Genomic DNA, 21,915 nt, shown 5'->3' on the forward strand with positions numbered 1-21,915 from the left:
AAATTGCTGCCCTAATCATAGAGTGTCAACCTTGAGACTTGGCACAGCGTTCGATACTAAAATCAAGACATACCATGTAAATGTTCATGACGGATCTAGCTAAGGAGCATCGTTAAAATCAATGGAGACCAATACCGGCTTTGCGTGAAATATGTTTGCGATACATGACCGATCAGCACACACTCGACTTTGGAAACGGAATTACTACCCTAAACTTTGAGTAGAAACCCTGAAACTTAGGACAGTGTTAAATACCACCATCACGACATGACATACCAAGTTTCAAGAATTATCATGGTGTGAAACACCATCAAAATCGACCTGTACCAGCAACGGTCGACTCAACGCATATCACGGTATCCGAGTTCAGATATAGATACGATTGTTACATCACACCTTAGGGGCGAGCAAGCATATTTGCCCCGGTTGCTCGGCCATTTTACGAATAGGAGAGAGTAAAGCAACGTTTCTTAATTGTGCGCAGCTTTGAGAGAATAGATAGTGAAAGCTTGTTATGAGCGCTACCGGGGCAAGCCCCGGCTAGGCATTCACAAAGCGAAAACACAGAAGAGAATTCGATTTTCGCGGAGACTTCGCTATGTATGGACATTTGCAAGCGAAAGCACAAGAAGAACGCGGGTTTCGCTGTGATCTCGATATATATTGAGCGCTGTGCGTCTATAAATGGTTAAATTGTGATTGAACAGAATTTTAGGTGGGGCAATGCCCCAGTTGCCCTATAGGACGAGCCGCCACTGCTGTATCACCATTCAGTGATGAAGTCTGATTGACACTTATGTCGGTTGGATGAAAAATATTGACCCTCTCTCTTACTATCATTAAATCGTTTCACGCTAATCTTTGGTGTGTAAGGCAAACCTCCATACATCGCATTTAAGTTGCGTTCAATCACAGAGTAGTCGTTTATGATACGTAGCCCCCAGCACCACATACTTGACCAATGACCAGGCTATTATACCTTGCTCAAAACTGCTACGGCCTGACGGCGACCAGCGGTCCTACCATGCTACTACATATCATTTGTAATAGATCCCCTACCAGCTCAGTATATTTCAACACAAAATGTACTAACAAATCAACTTTCCCGCCGCATCTTTCAGAAGTGCGGAGCATATAGTTGTCACACTAGATTTGCATCCGCTCATAACGATTCCTTCATACTTCCGCTAAAAAAGGAAACAATCTTAATCGTGTAGGGCTGTAGGCCTTCTGCAATGAAATAATGAGAACTTACGTTCGGGTTTACTGGTTACAGTGTGAGAGGAAATGCGATTTCTTCGCAGTGAACTCAAGATGTAACCCACGGCGAGAGCATACAATATGGTGTACACCGCTTGATAAATAGCAATTTCCGTAATATACGCAGCGGGCCGCATGCCAATGGAAGCCTCCAGTGACTTCAATACAAGATTATCATCCGAAGGCCATGTCGTCTGGAATTCAAAGCAAGTTTACATTCGAAGTCAGTCATACTTCCTGCCACGAGAGTTATTGCACAGTACGCATTCCTTGCCCCAATCCACAGTGCACCAATTATACCTAGAGTGCAAAATACAAAAATACAGTCTATGTTCACTATCAAGCCTTAATCTGAATTCGTTTTATCAAATTCCAAATTTTTGAAAGGGTTACTTACATTTTCATTGCACATGGAAACACGACAACAGCGGGTTCCCACGTCGCCTACGGGCACTGTCATTGATACACAATCACTGCTTGTAGCACACCCTTTGCTCACCAGTCTACCTGTTTGGATATATCATATGACCTGACACATTTACTTTACACACTGCAGTAAAAAATGAGCTGACCGATTTTTGTTGTAGTTCTGCATCTTGTCATTTGATCATTCGTATTCCTTGACAAGCTAGAGCAGTTTTGTGGATTTGCAGTATTACAAAGAGCATCACTCCGCTGGTCAGAACATTGGTAGCAAAGTAGATCAGTGGACAAAACGGCTTTAGTGAGGAACAGGATAAAGCAGGTTTTCGCAAGAAATAGTAACGCCATTATTAGGTAATATAAAACCTGAGGAAAGCTCTCGGAATTTTAGATAACGAAATGCACCATGCGCTATAAACGCGCATTAGAGGCAGCTTCCGAAGAACACACTCCGGCAGTATTAAAACATTGATTATTCTACATTTTTCCATATGATGGGCATACCAACCGACTTAAAACTCAGACTTTGAGCATATGCGAAGACGCCTCGAAAAAATTGATTTAGCTGACAAACCTATGAAAATTTGTCCCACAATCCAGAGCAGAATTTCGAAATGTCTGAATCCAGTGAGTGAAAGCTAGTCCCAGAAGCCCAAACGGATCTATAAATGGTACCGGTACGCATACTGATCCATTACCTACCTGTGTAGCGCGATGGGGCGGAGACTTAGGTGCTAGTCAGGTAATCCTTACAAACATTGTAGAAAAAATCATAACACAACTCAACTGCACTACTGTCGCCTGCTTCCTAGATCCTATCATCAGAAGTCCAGAACCGTGTTACGTTTGGAAAGATCATTATCATATACGTAATAAGAACTTATGACGTCATAAACACGATGTAGATATAAGACAAGCTTCTAGCTCAGTGGCAGTGTTGCCAATAGGGCTGGGCACAATGATTCGAGTACTCGAATCTGAATCGAGTATCAATTTTAATGATTCGAGTCGAGTAGTAAAATACGATTTTTTCGAGTACTGAAATTATACACTCCTCGCAACTGACAGTTAATTTATCAACGAGAATTATAGCTTTGATACTATTTTCCACCGAGAAAGCCTGGAAACCTTGATTGGCCGTGTCGCAGCATACCAGACATAGTACAAACTACAAAGCAACGAACGTTACTGGAAAAACACATTTCCGAAGTCATGATTATCGCACAAGATTGTCAAGAAGTGCAAGGAACTCGGTACGGTCGAAAAATACCAAAGTATCCTTAATGTGGCGGATAACAGGCATTATGTTTTGTGACGTCATAATGAGTGATACTCGATTACTCGACTCGACTCGAAGCATATTACGTGATTCAGAATCGAATCACTCAGGTACTCGATTTTGCCCAGCCCTAGTTGCCAACCTCGCGGTTTTCCCGCGAATTTGGGCTTGTCGTTTTCGCGATTCGCGTTTTATTTTCAAGAGTCGCGGGTTGCTTGTTTGATTTTTTAATTTGCTTGTTTTGGGCTTGTTTTTTTTAAATAATTAATAAAATTATTACGATATTTTCAAATGTTTTTCCACTTTCCAGTCGTAGTGTGTGTGTGTGACATGCAGCTCTACCCTTGAGCCATGGCCATGGCCTGTTAACAAGTTGTATTTGCAGTTTTTGACACCAATCTTGCAACAATTCAACAAAATCAACAAGCTTTTTCAGTCCGAATCTGGAGATCATCTAAAAATACAGGATGATCTGTTACTATTCTTTCGCTCGTTGGTGTCAAGGTTTGTGATACCTTCGTAACATACCACCATCTGAAGAGGGCATTGTTTCCTTGAATCTAAATGATACATCACTTTTCCTACCATTGGCAGCAGTTGATTTTGGTGCATTGTTCACCTCCTCTATTCAAGACTTAATGCTGAATGACACAGTAATTCACGAGGTAAAAAATCGTTGCTTGGGATTTTTGGTTGAGGGTGCGAAACAAATACTTCTCAGGCTGCCTGAAAATATACGACTTTGGAGATCACTGTCATCTTTCAGCCCTGTTTGCTGTGTTGTCCCAAGTAAAGCAACCCGTTTCTAGCTTGGCACTTGTTAAGCTCTACAAGGGTGATCTAGGGCTGCTACGCACCCAATACAGAATGATGAATTTGATACAGTGGAATATTGATGGCCATACTACAGCAGAACAGCTATGGCAAAAAGCTTATCAGTACAAAGATGCAAGTGGTGAGCGTGCTTTTGAAGAGCTGTCATTATTTGCTTTGGCAATCTTATCATTGCCTTTGAGCAATGCAGATGTTGAGCGAGCTTTCTCCCAAGTCAACATCATCAAATCAAAGCTCCAAAATCGCATGACCAACAAAACACTTGCTGGAATATTGCATGTGCGATATGGCATGAGACGGCAAAATGTTTGCTGTACCGATTTCAAACCTACGGAATGCTTGCTGGGCGGTTTAATGAAAGCATGTATCAGGACACTGTGGAAGATGGACAGGTGGACAGATGGACATGTTAGGCCTGTATCTGAATTAATTGTATTGTAAATAGCCAGCTATCATGTTTTGCATTATGAAAATTGTGGCTTGTTTTTGGGCTTGTCTCGGCCAAAAATTCGCTTGTTTTGGGCTTGTTTTTCAGATATTTTTGCTTGTTGTTGTAAAATAACCTGGCAACACTGCTCAGTGGTTCTTAACCTTTGCTAAGCTGCGGAACTCTCACGCAGGCATATTCTGCAAGCCCTTGCGCATTCCAAACTATTCGCCGAGTCATAAAAACAAAAATCGACCTCAATACACATCTTTCTACATCTAGTACAGAGGTCTCAAACACGCGGCCCGCCAGAGCATTTTGTGTGGCCCGCGACGACATTTTAGATTTTTAATAATTTGACAATATATAAGTGTCACATATATCTTTTCAGGTTATAAAGTCGAAATTCCCTCTTAAATTGCTCCGAAAGCCTGAAACTATTCATCAAACTTCACTATCACATCTATTGCAAACGCTACCATGCAGGGGAAGATTCACTATTTCGCCACATTTCAAATTCATGATGACAAAACCTGACCGTTAGACGATTCGTGACTGAAATTTGTGAGTTGGAATTGGACGCGACCTTACTAAGAATTACTGAGAATCGGGCTAACTCGATGGCAAAATGAAAATGACTTGAGTTGACTCAGAGTGACTCGGAATGCCGTGAATTTAATAGAACCATGGACGCAACAAACTAATCGCGTATCAGCGGAATACTAATAGATCAGAAGGTCGCAGCTTGGTATATCGCTAACTAAGCAAGTATAGTTATGGCAACCATGGGCGATCTGTTAGTTACATCTTTGGTCGCTAAACCATAGTTATCAAGGCCACTTCAAGGTACCGATGGCTAACTCGATGGCAAAATGAAAATGACTTGAGTTGACTCAGAGTGACTCGGAATGCCGTGAATTTAACACTTTGACTGCCAACAATCCTAAATATAGGATTTTACTCAATCCCATAAACTGCCAGCGATCCTATATTTAGGATATTTTTGAAATGAGTACAGTAAAGTCCGGAATTGGTTTTATCCCCGGATTACGGCTGTATCCGAGGCTACTGAATAGGCTTGTTGTCATAAACCCCCATTTTCATTGCCGGAAGTATTTTTTTTAAATCACATTTGCATACAATAGGTCAACCTTTTTTTGGTTTGACCACTAGGTGGCTTTTCATAAAATGAGCAGCAAAAAAATTGAATTATTTTTATAATTCCTTGATGTTGAAAAAAAATTTTTTTTTCAGATGTTGCGCAAGGTTTGCACTTATCAGCACGCCCGATTCCAGCCAAATATCCAACTAGTCGAAAATTCATTGTTCGCTGGCGTTTACTGGCAATTTCCATAATAGGCCTTGGCAGCTAAAGTGTTAATAGAACCATGGACGCAACAAACTAATCGCGTATCAGCGGAATACTAATAGATCAGAAGGTCGCAGCTTGGTATATCGCTAACTAAGCAAGTAGTTATGGCAACCATGGGCGATCTGTTAGTTACATCTTTGGTCGCTAAACCATAGTTATCAAGGCCACTTCAAGGTACCGATGGCTAACTCGATGGCGAAATGAAAATGACTTGAGTTGACTCAGAGTGACTCGGAATGCCGTGAATTTAATAGAACCATGGACGCAACAAACTAATCGCGTATCAGCGGAATACTAATAGATCAGAAGGTCGCAGCTTGGTATATCGCTAACTAAGCAAGTAGTTATGGCAACCATGGGCGATCTGTTAGTTACATCTTTGGTCGCTAAACCATAGTTATCAAGGCCACTTCAAGGTACCGATTACCGATGGTGGTACGCTCCGACGATGTAAAAACAATGGGCCGTTCAGTGTTCCGACATTTCAATCACTAAGACACATTCATTAATATATTTATATTATATTTGTATTTTTTGCTGCTCCTGTATTTGAAGATATTTGCCCATGAGATTAATAGCCTACATATCAGAAGTACACCCGAATCCTGGATTGGAATTACAATGCTCAAGCTAAAAATGTTTGATATCAGATCAGTCTCTATTATCAATCTGTTAAATTCAAAATATTCATAGTAGCTGCAAAATTATAACCCGATAGCTTTTATGATGACATCATACATTTGTCCGCCCATATGGTGTCTATATCTTATAATTACGGTAATATATACTATATCAAGTACAACAACAATTCTATTCAAATAGTTATAAATGTGATGATTTTCTTCGTGCCAGGCCTAAATTGATACAAGAGTAAATCACGTTTTGACGATATGTGTTTACTGTCAGTCTGCTGGATCGGCTCACTTTCAACAGGACAATTCATTCCCATCAAATAAGGCCTACTTGGAAAGACATAGAATACCCACCCAAGTGCTGCGGCCCGCGGCGTCGTCAAAACGGGAAAACTGGCCCGCGAGCACATTTGAGTTTGAGACCTCTGATCTAGTACATTATAACAGATTACTGGTACACAAAATGCATCAACAGAGTGTTAAAAGAACAAAGCCATTACATTATATTTTTCACACAAAACGAAAACAATATAATAAATATTTATTGCAAATAACCGTTGTGACTTCTGCCGTTCACTTTCATATACCAGCTCAGAAATACAATACTTTATCTTGGAAAGTGTCATCGTGATACCAATTGCTCAATTACAAATGAGCTTATAAATAATGTATTGGAGATGGAATTGGCATTTCAGAAGGACATGGTTATCGAACTACAGCCTACCCCACGTACGACACTGCATAGGACGAACCGCCACATCAGTCACAATTCGACTTCTGATCTTACCTATACCTGGAACCAATGATGGCATAATCACAGGTGCATAATCACAAATCATATGTATGAGTTGGGTATTTGTCTTGACTTCCAATCATCCCCTAATGTTCCATGGTTCACCGGTGAAGAACCACTGTTCTAGCTAGATCTCGATCTAGGCTAAGGGGTACAGATCTTTGACATCACAGGAAATTATATATGTATTCATATTGTCAAATTCATGCCAGGATGTGCAGAGTGCGAGTCGCGAGCCGGACGCCACTCGTCTTGACTATTTTTCGAAGCCCATGATTTGAAATTTCAAATATTTTTTTTTAGAATTCTTCTGGTTTATATGTCCCGATCTGAAGGCAACTCCTGGGTGAATGTATACACGATACTTACTACTCAAACCGAATGTCTTTATCATACGTAGGCCTACTTATTCCGTGACTGAGGGAATGATGCGGTCAAAACAGTTTAAATAATAATGTCAATCACTCATCACTGGGGCGAATTTTTTGACATGTCAAAATAGTCAAAATTGTAGCGTTAGGTCAAAATATTGTCAAAATTATTTACAAAGTCAAATTTTTTTGCAACCTGCATTTCATTTGTATCGTAGATTTTGCACTGTCGGTGAACTTATCATTTGACATTTTGCTGTTTGTAGCCTACTTTATAAGCCTACCGTTGTAGACAATCCATTGTATGCTCATTGTGAATCACAAACGGTCAAATGAAACAAATATGTTGGCATGGCGTTATGCTCAACGTACCGCAATATTCTAACTGAAGCAAGACTGCTTGGGCATTGTATAGGTAGACAACATTGTCAGAATGAAGCAACACGGTGTGTCGCCAGCAGTGTACGCACAACTTCAGTGTTGTCAGTCAACATCTCCTGCTGTTGAACCTTCTTTCTCCATTCTCAGCAAGGTACTTAGTAAGGACAGATAGTTTCTACCCGAGAATTTGGTAAAGTCTCTTTCGTTGTACTACAACAAATTTTAATTATTTCTACCATAACGTGATGTAACTATACTGGAATTCTGCATAGGGCTATATTTCGTTAAAATTCATTTTTTTTTTCTTTTAAAATTATGTCAGTTTTTAAGTCAAAAAAATGTTTTCAGGCCAAACTACTTCGTAAGGACAGTCAGTTCCAACCAGAAATGAAGATAAGTAGGACAATTTTAACATTATGTGCGAAAACACCTAATTTGTATACGTGAGGTCAAAAATTTGTCAAAATTATGTTTTTTAAGGTAAAAAATGTCACAATTTTGATTTTTTAGGTCGAAATCTTCCGTTTTTAGGTCAAGATCGCCCAACTCATCACTCATCCGCCGGTGGAGAGATAGTACAGTGGCATGATCCACGGCTACAGCACTAATGGGTTGCGGGTTCGAGTCCGACCGACGTCGCCTCCAGAATTCCTACCTAAGTGTTGGAGGTTTATCTATAAGTTCCTCCTCGCCATCTCATCCGTGTATGCGCTAAGCGGTGTCTTATAAAAAGCCTAAAAGTGGGCCGTGCTAGTCGACAGTAACGGAATATAAAATTATGAAAATTGGCATGGTGTAAATGACCGTAGTAGTCGACAAACACCATGAAAAGGCCTACCACAAAGCGCGGTAGTTTTCAAGCAGTTTCTAAAATTCGATCTTCTTAACCGTAATATTTCATTTCTTTATCGCGCAATTTTGTGTAATGGTAAATTTGATTTTCAGTGGAATTGCAAGCCAGAACCCAAGTGCTTGGTCTTACATGTTGTCATAACTTCGGCTATAGCGTCTTTTAAATTAGTATTGGGTACCCCCCCCCCCTCCCCCGGCGAATCGAAGTGCCACGAGCTAGGATCATTAGCACAATATGGGGGTATCAAGGGTCGAAATTATATGCTCATTTGAATGATATAGCCTACCCAATTATATGTCATATTTACGTACGCACCAAAGCCATAAAGCACTGACTGTACAAATTGCGCCACTTGCCGACTGGCGAAAGATAAGTTAGTGCACGCCAAGTGATGTCCCATCATCACTTTGATCACAGCGATATATAGTTGTTGCGAATGGTACGCAGATTAGAAGGGCAATGGGCATGTACAATTGTACATTCGACTAATACCCGTCCTGTGACCTTTGAGATAGTTTTTGCGTTTTCTGTCGTCTTTATAAAATTAAATTGGTCGCTTCGAGGATTTTCTATCATTGTTTACATTGCCTGCGTATAAGAAAATAGGCAAACCGCGGTGTCCGACTCTGAACATATTGTTGTTGGTTAGGGTTACCAGACGTCCTCTATAAAGATAATTTGTCATCTTTTTTCTATAAATTGAAAGTGTCTACGGAGGACGCCCAAATTTCCTCTTTTTTTGGGAATTTGTCCGCTTTTTCTGGAAAAAATAATAAAAATGAGATCAAAAACTCCACCCAGACGCGGCGAACGTCGGAGTTTCGTAAAAAATCGAGTAGAACCGGAGTCTAGTGAAAGTGATGACCTTTTTTCAGTCAAAACCACATATTATCGTAAAAATGCTGGTGAATCGGGAGTTTAGCCGAAGTGATGACCTTCCCCGTGCTGGTGATACGATGAAGCAATTCATCCGACCATAAATTTTTCTTAACGTTGTTTTCATAAGCATATGCAGCAAATATACTGCAATTAAGTTGATCTATTCAAAGAGCGATACTCTTTAACGCAACCCCGTGTCCTTAGACATAACAAGAGAAATGTGATATGCAGTTCTATCAAAGATAATTACCAAGAAGGCAAGATCGTTATCGTTATCTGATGGTTGGAGAAAAAAGCATTGTTGCCATTATTTGAACAACATCTTATATAAATTCTTGCAATTTGTTTCAATATCACTATATATGTAGCATAGGCCTATTGGAAGGTCTACTAACAGGCACTTCTCATATTGCGTTCGGATTGGTTACCATCTGTATAAAATGAAGATGGTTGTGCGACAAGTTATTTATGCAATGGCACTGCTATTCAACTATTGTATAATTTCGACGGAGGCTATAAGAGAATGCCCAACTATTCGTGTAAAATCAACCTTCTCGTTGGAGAAGGTAAGGATATTCTTGACTGTACAGTGTACACCGTACATCCATAGTGTTGACTAATTTTATTTACGCATTCAGATGGCGGGAGTCTGGAACGAAATAAGCATTTTACCAAATGAATGGGAATTCGGAAAATGCATTCGATTGACATTTTCGGAGCCTGATATGCACGGGAATGCGTCTATTCGATGGGAACAGATAACGTAAGTCTACATCTCAAATGAACTTCGGAATATCTATTTCATCGGTTTGCATGATATGTACACACTGTGCAAGTGCACATATTCCGATGATAACAATTCATCCAGTAGTCGTCCGTCGTTGAGAGAGCATTCCCGTTTTTTCGATTATAGGCATGGAAGCGGCCACGGCCGACACACTCATTCAGGAACATCACGTAGTTGGTTGAGAACAGATTGACATTCCCATGCTAATAAGTACTGAATTGAACACATGCATGAAGCTATTACGTCGAGAAGGCCCTTTGTACTCAATATCGTAGCAGTAGGGCTTAAACCAGGGCTCTTAAACTATGGTCAATTGACCCTTTGGGGATCCGAGGATTAGTTTTTAGGGATCTGTGAAAATCAATTGAAAATAATGGTATTTTCATTTTCAAGGTGAGTCAAATTTTGTCACATTAACAATAATTGTAAAACACCACCTAAAATTAAAATTACTGCTGACGATTTCTAGTTCGTCGTTTCCAGATATTATGACATTCTGTTTTTACTAAAGCCTTTTACGTAGGGTTTCATTTAAAACAAAAATCAATTTAAAAAAACATGTTTGAAACAAAGCCCTTGTTTAAAACCTTATTTTTTTAAAGTCATGATGTCACGAATATTCAATTGTGACGTCGCAGTGGATTGACATTGACAATTGAAAATATAGGGTAAATATAGCTCCTTTGGCGAAATATCTACGTACTTTAGCTGTTGAACCGACTATTTTTAGGGTTCCAACCATCCCATATCGACATACGTCGGCTATATCGGATGGTAATTGTCCGTAGGCTAATGCAACATGTTTTTGGAAAGTATTTCCACAATTGCGGCATCATTTTACAACTTAAAAATCACAGTTTTTTTAAAAGCCTTTGTTTAAAATTGTTAGTTTTAAATGCAACCCTACTTTTACGTCACTTCGTCGTTGTTACTTTGTCACCACGTTGTTCCTTTTGTCGCTATTCTAACGTTGTAAATTATCTCAGTTACAGCTGTGCTAGATGTTTACTAGGCTAACTTCCTCTACTTGGTTTATTTGATTTGATTTGGCTTTGCTCCGCGCGACAATTATCACTTTTGAGTCATTTACTCAATAGCTTTGGCAGTAGTCGACAGCTCGGCGCGTTTGCGGTTGTTTATTGTTGACTATCTGCGTTGCATTATACTGATGTGCAACTATATAGATGTAATGTGGTTTACCGAGTTCCACCCTCAATTACATCAGTACATTCTATTTTAGTTCTACCTACAGTTGATGAAAGCAGCTGCAATCACTACCGGTACTATCTCCTTGTATAATTCACCCCATTTTCATTAATGTGATTATGGAATTCTTGTGTATTATCTGCTCACGGAGCCCGTAAACTTAAACTATCATGCAACGCCAGATGATACCCCATAACCTTTATGTGCAATTGTGCAACCGAATGCTGCAACATTCAACCTCTCGTATTTTGCAGCGAAAAGAACGAGGTGAATTTTGCTCTGAGCTACGTAGTACCTACGGAAGAAAACGTCGCTTCGAAAATGAATTTATTCTTCACAAAGCCAGGTATGCAAATGAAGCATATAAAAAATATGCATTGATATCTACGAATCTACATACAGCTCTTTCACTATGATAACAGCTATCCAGTGGCCAACGCCGTTCTGGGTGCTCGGGACGGATTACGTAAATTTTGCGTTGATATATTCCTGCTTTCAGACGTATGATGAAAACTATCAACCCAGTAAGTATTCGGTAATCCTAAGATATCACTGAATGTAGATTGGTGCAGCGTCCTTGTTGGTTGAAGTATACGGAATTCGTGACCGACTTTTCTGCATAAAACACGGGTAATTAATCGGTCGGAAACAACTTGCTTCCAAATATAATGAATCGAAGTTACTGTTTGTGCCGTGTTTCAACTCCATAGACGACAAACTTGAATAGACCTATACATCACGTGCAGCGCATGGAAAGTCAATCAATATACCCAACATCCTTTTATAGCATCTACCGTAGAATACGCATGGATCATGTCCAGATCACGAAGCATATCATTTTGGCAAATGAAACTGTTCGGAATGTACCTGAGAGTGTACGGAATCGACACGGATAGACTGATGGAAGTTAATCAGGCAGATTGCTCTGCCTATGACATGGTGTAATGATTACTGTACTTTTCGATATGTGTTGTGTTGGTTTCTATAGAGAAGTGAGTGCTGATAAACTTTATTTTACAATAAAACGCCATCATTTTGTTGTGAATTCATCTCATTTTACGGTAGCTGGACGGTCGATAGAGACGTAAGAGGTAAATTTCATGCCTTACAAGATGGTATCAGGCGTGGTGTCATGGATTTGTGAATAGTTTCAGTTAGGGATGGGTGCCGCGCGAAGTCAGCTACGTCTGACATAATTTCTGATGTAGGTAATCATAATCACAAATCAGTGTAATCAGTAATCATTCTCGAACAGAGGAAATGCGTGTAGCGAGTTAGCGTCAGTGGGTTGCAGATTGGAGTCCGACGGAGGTCGACTCCATAATTCCTACCAAGTGTTGGAGGTTTATCTAGGCTCCTCCTCGCCATATATCATCCGTGTAAACTGCGTCTTGTAAAAGCCTAGAAGCTGGCCGTGCTACAAATCGGCAGCTACGGAATAAGAATCAAGAAAATTGGCCTGGTGCAAATGACCATAGTAGTCGACAAACACCATGAATAGCCTACCACAAACAACAGCAACAGCCGATATTCGTATTAGTGATGCATTCTTTATGCAAAATTGACTTGACGTGCCACAACTTTCTGTAGAGCCTATTCTGTGCTATCATAGTAGTTGCCATAGTAGTCGGCAAACACCATGAATACCACGTACAAACAAACAAACAGAGGAAATGCCTTTGTGGTTCACTGGCAGCGGGAATTCTATTGTTAAATACTTTATTTTGTTAAGACGTCCATCCATCCACTGTGAACGCTTTTCGAGTTCATAGTTTTTCGACCGCAAGGTTTGGCACTGTGTGCGTAATCAATCTTACAAGTTGTCGCTCACTGCCTTTATGGTAGCCTACCGCTGCACCTCGTGTTGTGTATATTGGAGGTTTAGATTAATCTTCTGAAACTGCGAATTCTGAAAAATTCTTATTCCTAGTCGCGTCCTTTTCACAATCGTTGCCGGTTTCGTTATCCTCAAATAGATCTCCAACCCATAACGGGTCACAAGAATTCCGCTGTCGAAATCTTTGACATCTTTGATGACGTGACTGCCTTACGGTATGATCTTCACATCCGGCTGACTATAGTTATTTGTTAGAATCAGTTATCAAAGTTTTATATTTCGTCCTAAACATCACAGGCCTAAAGCAATATGATACACGTAAAGCAACGTAACAATGAAACAGTGCGCTTGATTCAAACCGAACCAGAAATACACGCCTTGACACAGTATAGCAACGACAAAATATTGTAAAGAAAAAGTAATCATTAGAAAATGTCTTTCTAAAGGAAAGAAATTGTGCAGTAGATGAAATCGACTTCTCCATGGAAGGAAATGTTTCAGAAAATTACTGTTAACTACACCGAAGTTCCGTCGCTGGACGTGGCAGTATTAACAGGGTAAGGTGATGATTTTCGGAACAACCAATTCACAGCCGCCACAGCCGCCATGCCAGCCTGCGTAAGAAAACAAATGAGTTCATATTCACACTGTAAAATCAAATCGCGAGAAAGGATTATAGCTATACCTTCCAATGAGTTCTCGCCATGAATTTCTTGAGCTGTTTCTTGCTTTCCAGACATCGTGCTCGCTGCGTTGTCAGTGGCTTTGCTAACCAATCATGACGTAGGCATTGCGATGCGCTCATTCTTCCTCTGAAAGGCGCCGCTCCATGTTAGAAGTCATATTCGAAAACAAACAACAACACTCAACGCGATTGTGAATTATGGTATACCGGAGGCAGTACCTATAGGCAGCGGTGAATCTGGTGATATTCAAAATTGTGTTTTATTTTTATCCAGTTCTATCACAAAAGTCAAATTTTTCAGTAGATTCTGATTGACAACAACCAGAAATGCTAACCGGTTAGCTGATATTAAAAAATTTCGGGAGACGGTTCTTGTAGAACCGATGCGAACCGGCTGAATCCGACTACTGGATAGATGACTATATGATGATCTTCTAATGAAGGAACAGTACAGCCGAAGTTGGGTGGCGAGATAGCGTAGTGGTGTAATCCACAGCTGCAACACGAATGGGTTGCGGGTTCGAGTCCGACAGAGTTCGACTGCAGAATTCCTACCAAAGTGATGGGGGTTTATCTAGGATCCTCTACGTTCTCTCGTCCATGTCAGCGGTGTCTTATAAAAGCATAGAAGTGGGCCGTACTACGGAATGGACAGGAAGAAAATTGGTGTTGTGTAAATAACCGTCCATAGCAGTCGACAAACACAATGAATGCCACAGCCGAAATTCGTATTGGTGATGCATTTTTTATGAAAACTATCGTCACTTTCGCAAATGATACTGCCTTGATGTGCCACAACCTTGTGTAGAGCTTATTCTCTGCTATCAGCAGGTTTTCCATACATCGTCTAGTTGTCCTTATTTTTGACTTGTGTCCTTGTTTTGTACCTAATTGCGTCAGGTTCGTCCTTATTTTCGCCAACGAGGCCGTGGTGACCGCTTATTTAATCTTCAAATTACCAAAAAGGACTAGAAGACTAGACTGTTGACCTTATTTTCGCCTTTAGTTTACTAATTTCGGGGTTTGCTCGGCTGTACTTATTTTTTCATCTATATGTCGATAGCAACCCTGGTCATCAGTAACTGCATATAACACGGATCAGGAAAATGCATGGATTGAACTGTAGCGACCATCTGTCATTCACTAATTTATACCTATTTCAGCCTAATATTGCACATCTTGAGCGAAGATTTTACTTTAGATTTATCAAGCATAAACCATAACCTTTTATCGACTACAAGTAGTCTTGAAATAAAATTCTTCGCGTCTTCCGACACTTGATCGAAATGCTCATCGAATTCCCATTCGCCATCGACAATGTTCTCAATCGTCTCTTTGTCGTCGTTGCCCAGAAATGGAGATATGCCGCTCATTCTAGATAGCAGGGCCTCAAAAGTTATTGTTTACGACGACGCTTGAAACAGAACTTACAGTATATGGGTTATAACTCCGATACTCCACATGTCGGACGCGATGCTGACGTGCTCGTAATTCAGTACCTCAGGCGCCATGAATTCAGGAGTACCCCAACGAATGAGAAGTTTTTGTCGAGGGTTGTGCCTTGACAATAATTACAATCAGCACTATTAATGTCAATATGATTTCGCGAATACGACGTACTTTCTCGCCAATCCAAAATCGATTATCTTCAGGTGATGCGATTTTCTGTCCAAGCAAAGTATATTCTCAGGCTGTAAATACCAGATTGATTACTTGACGTCAATAGCGACGGCATCCGGTAATCGCAGACGCAGGGGCACTAAATCTTGCGATTGAAAGGCGAAATTATAGTGCTATCAGCGCGAATTATCGCGCCGTCAGGTAAACTGAAAGAACACACACGGTAACCTAATTACAGGAAGAATGGTGGAGGCCAATGACGCTAAATTTTGTAATAATATACCAACACAGCATAGGCGGTTTTGTTATTTTTCACGGATTGTGCGGTACGAAAAGACTAGCAAAACTACACATTCAGAAATGCGGCGTGATCGCATAAATGGGACTCTTTAAAATAATTGTAATTGCTCGTATTGGTATTAGTACTGATTACTTAGGTACCACGCGAATCACTCTAGACACGAGAAGTACAGTTCTTCGGGGTCGACCAAAAGTATACAATAGTTATAGCTCGACGTGTTCAGTATAAAAACTTAAGGCGATATTACAAGGCGACATTCAAAGTTGCAATGTATCGCATTACCAATGAAATTTGATTGACAATACTGGGCCGTTGACTATTCAATTGAATACGGCGTTCAATGGTAATGCACGAGAAACTATACAGATATTCATCTATACAATATTATCGTAATTTATCAACGTTTTGAGGACTGTAACATTGATATCACGACGCATCAGCAATATACGCCATTTCTATATTCCAATTCGTGAACTGAAGCTGACGTTAACACACCATGTCAGCCTTTACCTTCAAATCAAGATGAAGTATTAGGTTCTTGTGAAGATACTGGACCGCGTTGCATATTTGTCTGGTGTAGAGTATGGCATCGCACTCTGTGAGTTGTGATCGGTCGGCTAAAACACGTTCAAACATCTCGCCTCCGTCCATACTGCAGAAATACATATTGAAAAGCCATCAAAATCTTAAATACCTTCATCACCCAGCGTGCAATATCATTACTTGGAAAGCATATTCAGACATGGCTCAAAAGGAATTTGATGGTAAAAAATGTCATAATCACAACCCAAAAGAGGGGGTGGCAAGATAGCGTGGTGGCATAATCCACAGCTGCAACACCAATGAGGTCGACTCCAGAAAATTGGTCTAGTGTAAATGACCATAGTAGTTGACAAACACCATGAATACCGCAAACAAACAAACAAACAAACAACAACAACAACCCAAAAAGGGACCGTCATTTAGAGATGTCACACCTCGAAAGAATGAACTCGCACAATGCATTCAATCATTTTCGGCTGAAATAGGTCTCTGTCATGAAGTCAAGCATATATCAGTGTACAGTACAAATTTAGCGCAGTTTGAAATAATAGAAGCGCATTAAAAATTTCACGGTTGTCAATGAGCACAATCTAAACAGGTAGGAAGATAATCAATTACGTACTATTCGATTATCAACGTCATTGCATTATCGTGTTCAAACGCGTCGTATAGCTTTACGATATTTTCGTGGTCGATACTGTTCATGATTGCAATCTCATTCCTGACGTCGTCCTGTGAAAATGCAATGGAATATCGTTTTCGTGACACCTGTGTACAAAGCGGATCTCAGTCGTTTATTCGATAAGTCTTGACTTATCGATGCCTTCTAGTCTAATCATTGACGGAATTGCTGCCTTATCTCTTAAATTAGTATTTCCGCATCAATATCAGTTTTATGTGTCTTTGCATAAGTAAGGCTAACGTGACGACAATGAAGTGGATGGAGATCGAATGGCGCCTCGAGCAAATGCTTCTGTGCAATCGACATCCCGCAGTTGTCGACACTTCGTTTGCATGAGATAGTGGACTGATCTCGTACGTACTGTACGAATTATTATCTTCCTCTGAGAGCAGTTACCTACGAACTCAGCTGTACCCGTTACCTTATCGACGGGCTCTTGATCCGTGCGTTTTACAGAAACCGATATCGGTTGGTTTAGTGATCTTGCGCGGAAGCCACTCTGAAAATGCATGCTCCATAAACAAAGTTATACGACCATATTGAACCTGATTGAAATCTTATCATCCTATTGAATAAAAGATAAATATATATATTTATATATGAGTATGAGTAACTGGCTAACCGTATACCTATAACATAGTGAATCTAATGATCAAGATCAATAATATCTAACGCGTATCTTCACGAATAATGAATAGCTGCAAATGAAACGCTGAAATCGGTCAAATGATCAAACCGTTTCGTGTGGTCTTTTACATTTGAAACACTTGGCCGCTAATACAAGCCCGGTCTTCTTTTCCACACAACGATAGACTCTCCCGAATCGTCCCCTGATACGCAATGATTGATTTCAAAAGTTTCACAAAATAATCGAATTTCAACAAACCCGCCGATGTGTTCTTTCAAGTCATAAAAATACTTTGAGTTGGTCGTTTTGATTTGCACGGCGCGATGCGTAAACGCTGGGTGAGGCATTGGTGCGATTTCTACATGGAAAGTGTACGGACCGGTAAATAGAACTGTTACTTTTTGTGTATCACGTTGGATAGTATATGATTATGCCTAAATAAACCATTAATACTTGATATTAGCGAGACGTTATCTTATCAACTGAAAAGTTCTTGTTATATACTACTCGAAATTCGCTTGAAGGAAAATACGATTTGATACGTTTTGGGGCGGTGTACAATGCGCGAGGTCGTGAGTCACTAATTCCTAACCTGATGAGAGTCGATATGACATCTCTGACTTCGCATTCCAAATCCAAATCCAACTTTTTCAATCAATGAACCGAACGTTTCGGTGTCCTATGTGATACACTATTACCTCTTGCTGAGATAACATAACCAATATTAGATTAGGCTAGTTGTTCTGACAGGGTCCGGATGATTTGTTGTTTGATACATAGCAATATATGTTTCTTTTCACAACTACCAGAATTCAATACAGATTAGCACAGGTGAACAATCAAAATAGTGGTAGGCCATTTCGAAAATAGTTGCTATGATTATTTGTATAGATACAATTATACTTATGCTGGCATAACATGGACTCACTAATTTCCGCGTTTACATCTTCCTCCTCTTCGGAAGACCTGAATTTGATTTGAATGCCAGGCGGAGCGCTGTCGGCGCTCGTGGAGCTTGAATTCGACAATTGCCTTTTGATTCCATGGTCTCTGACGATTAGAGTCGATATCACACACAATGTCGCGACATCAATAATATGACTTACTCTTCGTCGGACACCGTTGGGTGTGATGAGGAAGTGATGTCTGTGCAACTGTAGACTCTGTTTTGGGATAAGCCCTTGTGTTGACCTTTGCGTTTCATTAAAGTCGTGCGAACTGTTACAAAGTTTATAGGAATTTCACTTATTACATTACCTGATTCGTCGTCGCCTGCTTCTGTCGAGTTGTTTCGATGTAGATTAGGATGATTTTCGAACGGTACCTCACTCCTGCTACCGGCTTTAGCCATTATTTTTACATTAACGTTCTTCATAGCTATATCATTCCCTTTCGGGCTTGTAATGTCGCCGCAACTGACAGCGGCGCCTGCGTCGATTAGTGTTGAGCGTGTGGTGCTGTTGTCGGCGATGTTCGACATGGCGCGATTCTTGTTGCAATTTGATGATTCAGAATCGGCTTGACAGGCTTTATTGTCCTTATCGCTCGGTGTGATGATGCCCAGGCGATCTTTTGTGGAGTCGTGTTTATGCCGCGCGATTGCCGTTTCGGGACTTCGCGATGAACTTGCGTCGGATGAGCACTTAATTTGGAGATTTCGTGACACTGCGGTAAAATTGGCTGCGTTTTGCGAGGAAAAATCAAGTGTTTGTCCGCCAAATCGATACATTGATATTTTCTACCGCTTGTGATTTTGTGAGTTTAGAATTTAGATTGAGAAACTTCCACGCGTGAATGGTACGAACCTTTAAAATGTTCTAGTTCGCGTGAGCGCGAAATTTCGTAAAAGGTTCTCTGTGAACACGAAACTAAATGCCCTCAAGTAACATAAAATTGTTAATTCCAAACTCTCTGTAAATACATGGTTTTTTAAAATCGCAACATCAGTGAGATTCGAGGTGACAGTAACTTGATCGAAAACCTATAGATGACGAAACTTGAGTCTCATTAACTCCCTCATTCTATTTATCCGTTTATTATGTACGTTTCAATGTAATGGACATATATGTATGGTTGGGGTTGATAAATCTTATATTTTGGCCCCGTTAATACCCGAATTAAAAATCAGGATTGAATTGTGAAGAATTATGGTTCGTTAGGAGTAGCATTGGGAAGCTCTGTCCATGTCTGTACAAGATTACCAAAGTTGTCAACCAGTCGGCCTATAAACGTATACGTTTGTTGCAATTCACAAGATGTTTTTGATAACATGCTATACTTTAACGTAATTCCTTATCTCAGAAGTTCAACTTCATAACCATGGTAACGAACCGTTGTTTTTATTCATCAGGTTCCCAAGTCCTGCACACTTGTTACCCGAAGTTCCACGGGGATGCGAACTACTGTATTTAATTTCAGATGCTGCCAATATAGGCCGAAATGGTTGAGAAACGCTACTTTACTTGACGAAGTTGATCCTCTCTCTGATGCGATACCGCCACATTCTTGTTTGCTTGCAGACCATTCGCTAACGGTACTTTTGCTTCTTGCGCGGATCTTATCCCTCTTTGAGCTTCGATCCGGAGCATCTATGAAGCTATGCCGCCTTGCGTTACTCGACGGGGCTGAACAAAATGTGAGTTACAAAATGACAACATCATGTGACGTAAAACAAAGCTGTATACTCGTAAGACTATGAAAACTTGGAGTGCTTTTCGACGAGGGAAGGGTGGGCCCACTCTTTTCCGTTTTCGTCTGAATGCATACAGTTTACAATATACTTGATCATTCAAAATACGATGCATCACAGATAGGTGGTTGGCGACTTACGTCATCGTCCGCTTGAAGCAGTACGGAAACGGCGTGGAAGGATTTCGCGGATGAAATATTAACCTGGACGTGTTCTTGTTTTTGGTTCTCTTTCACCTTTGCGTCATTTTGCGACTTCACTGCACTTTCGGGTTTGTGTGTTTCGGGTGAATTCGCTTTGGATTTCAACAACGGACTCAAAGCTTCACCGAAATCTTGAAGCATTCGTTGTATAATTGCTAAAGAGTTCGATTGCATCTTCACATCCCTTTCCACAGACCTGATGTAGTTCTTCATTTGTTTCAGCTCGTTTGAGATCTCCGATAAAGTTACGGCGTCTTGTGCGTTAATCATGATTTTCTATATTGCGACGGCCAACCTCGGGAACGATTCAAGGGTCCGCATGCAGCTAAATGTAACACTAGAAATAAACGAGTAGACGCAGTAATTGAAGTAACATCTACTGACTACAGAGGCCATAATATTCATAGGGATGGTGCAATACGGCCGGGTCTTGTTATCTCGCGCGATCCTCGCTGTACATTTGGAACACAGATGGAACACAGATTCATAATAATATTGTTGTTAATTCGTGAATTGGTTAGCCAATCGCACACTACATTTTCGGATTCCCAATCCCCGAAAATGATATAATTACCATCAATAAAATACTGCGTAAATATACGAAATATAACATTTGCCGGCTCTTCTTTCAATAGGAAATTATATCGTAAATATAAGACGGTCTTCAAGTGCTACGGACCAATACCTGGCAAATAATACAAATATTCAAACCCCATTACACGTTCTAACGTCTGCACAAAAAATCTGCTTCCTTTCCGGGTAATTTGTATGTAGTTTATTTACAGTAATAACTTAACTGAGACGTAACAGTATTACTGAACGGACAGCGCCCTGCTCCGTCTCAATTATAGAGTGAGAAATATTTCGCACGACTCGTGCCTATATCGTAATGAACGGGATTTGATATGTTACCTAATTGATTCAGTGCACAGCGGAGGCACGCAATATCAGTTTGTATTTCAATAGCAATCAAGATCAGCTAACTAATTCACACCCGCGCAGAGTTCCAAAGGTCACGTGCAGTCGCGTAACAGTCCGTCGACACCCTTAAGTACGCTCCTTTGATTTTTCACATTTGTCATCGCCACACTTATCAATTGCTAGAAAACACTATATGCTAGGCTTACCATACGTCCTCTTTTAAGAGGATTTGTCCTCTTTTTTGACTTTTTTGAAAGTGTCCTCGGAGGACGCCCTTTTGTCCTCTTTTTTGAGATTTTGTCCTCTTTT

General features: G+C 40.4%; 3 protein-coding genes across 4 annotated transcripts; 1 reads left to right on the top strand and 2 right to left on the bottom strand.

The window, feature by feature from the left end:
• Positions 1-1,040: 1,040 nt before the first annotated feature.
• Positions 1,041-2,151, bottom strand: LOC145457189 (uncharacterized). The gene is made up of 4 exons (XM_080335366.1): positions 1,833-2,151; positions 1,658-1,767; positions 1,256-1,454; positions 1,041-1,187 (listed from the first exon to the last, which is right to left on the bottom strand). The coding sequence occupies exons 1-4, from the start codon at positions 2,029-2,031 to the stop codon at positions 1,177-1,179; spliced, it is 519 nt and encodes a 172-aa protein (XP_080191492.1). The 5' UTR covers positions 2,032-2,151; the 3' UTR covers positions 1,041-1,176.
• A 7,696-nt stretch (positions 2,152-9,847) lies between these two features.
• On the top strand, positions 9,848-12,542 carry LOC145457356 (apolipoprotein D-like). The gene is made up of 5 exons (XM_080335552.1): positions 9,848-10,070; positions 10,143-10,267; positions 11,752-11,843; positions 11,920-12,021; positions 12,285-12,542. The coding sequence occupies exons 1-5, from the start codon at positions 9,945-9,947 to the stop codon at positions 12,440-12,442; spliced, it is 603 nt and encodes a 200-aa protein (XP_080191678.1). The 5' UTR covers positions 9,848-9,944; the 3' UTR covers positions 12,443-12,542.
• Positions 12,543-13,591: 1,049 nt separating this feature from the next.
• LOC145457354 (uncharacterized) lies at positions 13,592-21,741 on the bottom strand. 2 transcript variants are annotated; one of them, XM_080335551.1, is made up of 16 exons: positions 20,623-21,738; positions 20,478-20,547; positions 20,256-20,417; positions 19,051-19,458; positions 18,900-18,984; positions 18,722-18,843; positions 18,052-18,151; positions 17,902-17,995; positions 17,587-17,664; positions 17,106-17,215; positions 16,451-16,592; positions 15,640-15,710; positions 15,451-15,579; positions 15,244-15,393; positions 14,020-14,146; positions 13,592-13,948 (listed from the first exon to the last, which is right to left on the bottom strand). In XM_080335551.1, exons 1-16 carry the CDS (start codon positions 20,953-20,955, stop codon positions 13,850-13,852), a joined length of 2,280 nt encoding a protein of 759 aa, XP_080191677.1. In that variant the 5' UTR covers positions 20,956-21,738; the 3' UTR covers positions 13,592-13,849. The 2 variants fall into 2 exon arrangements, with proteins under 2 accessions (XP_080191677.1, XP_080191676.1); XM_080335550.1 differs by having other exon boundaries at positions 18,900-19,458; positions 20,623-21,741.
• Positions 21,742-21,915: the final 174 nt, after the last annotated feature.

The sequence above is a fragment of the Botryllus schlosseri genome, chromosome 15, assembly GCF_051294905.1.
Source record: "Botryllus schlosseri isolate E-star chromosome 15, Bs_hap1, whole genome shotgun sequence".
In the NCBI taxonomy this organism is placed as follows: domain Eukaryota; kingdom Metazoa; phylum Chordata; class Ascidiacea; order Stolidobranchia; family Styelidae; genus Botryllus; species Botryllus schlosseri.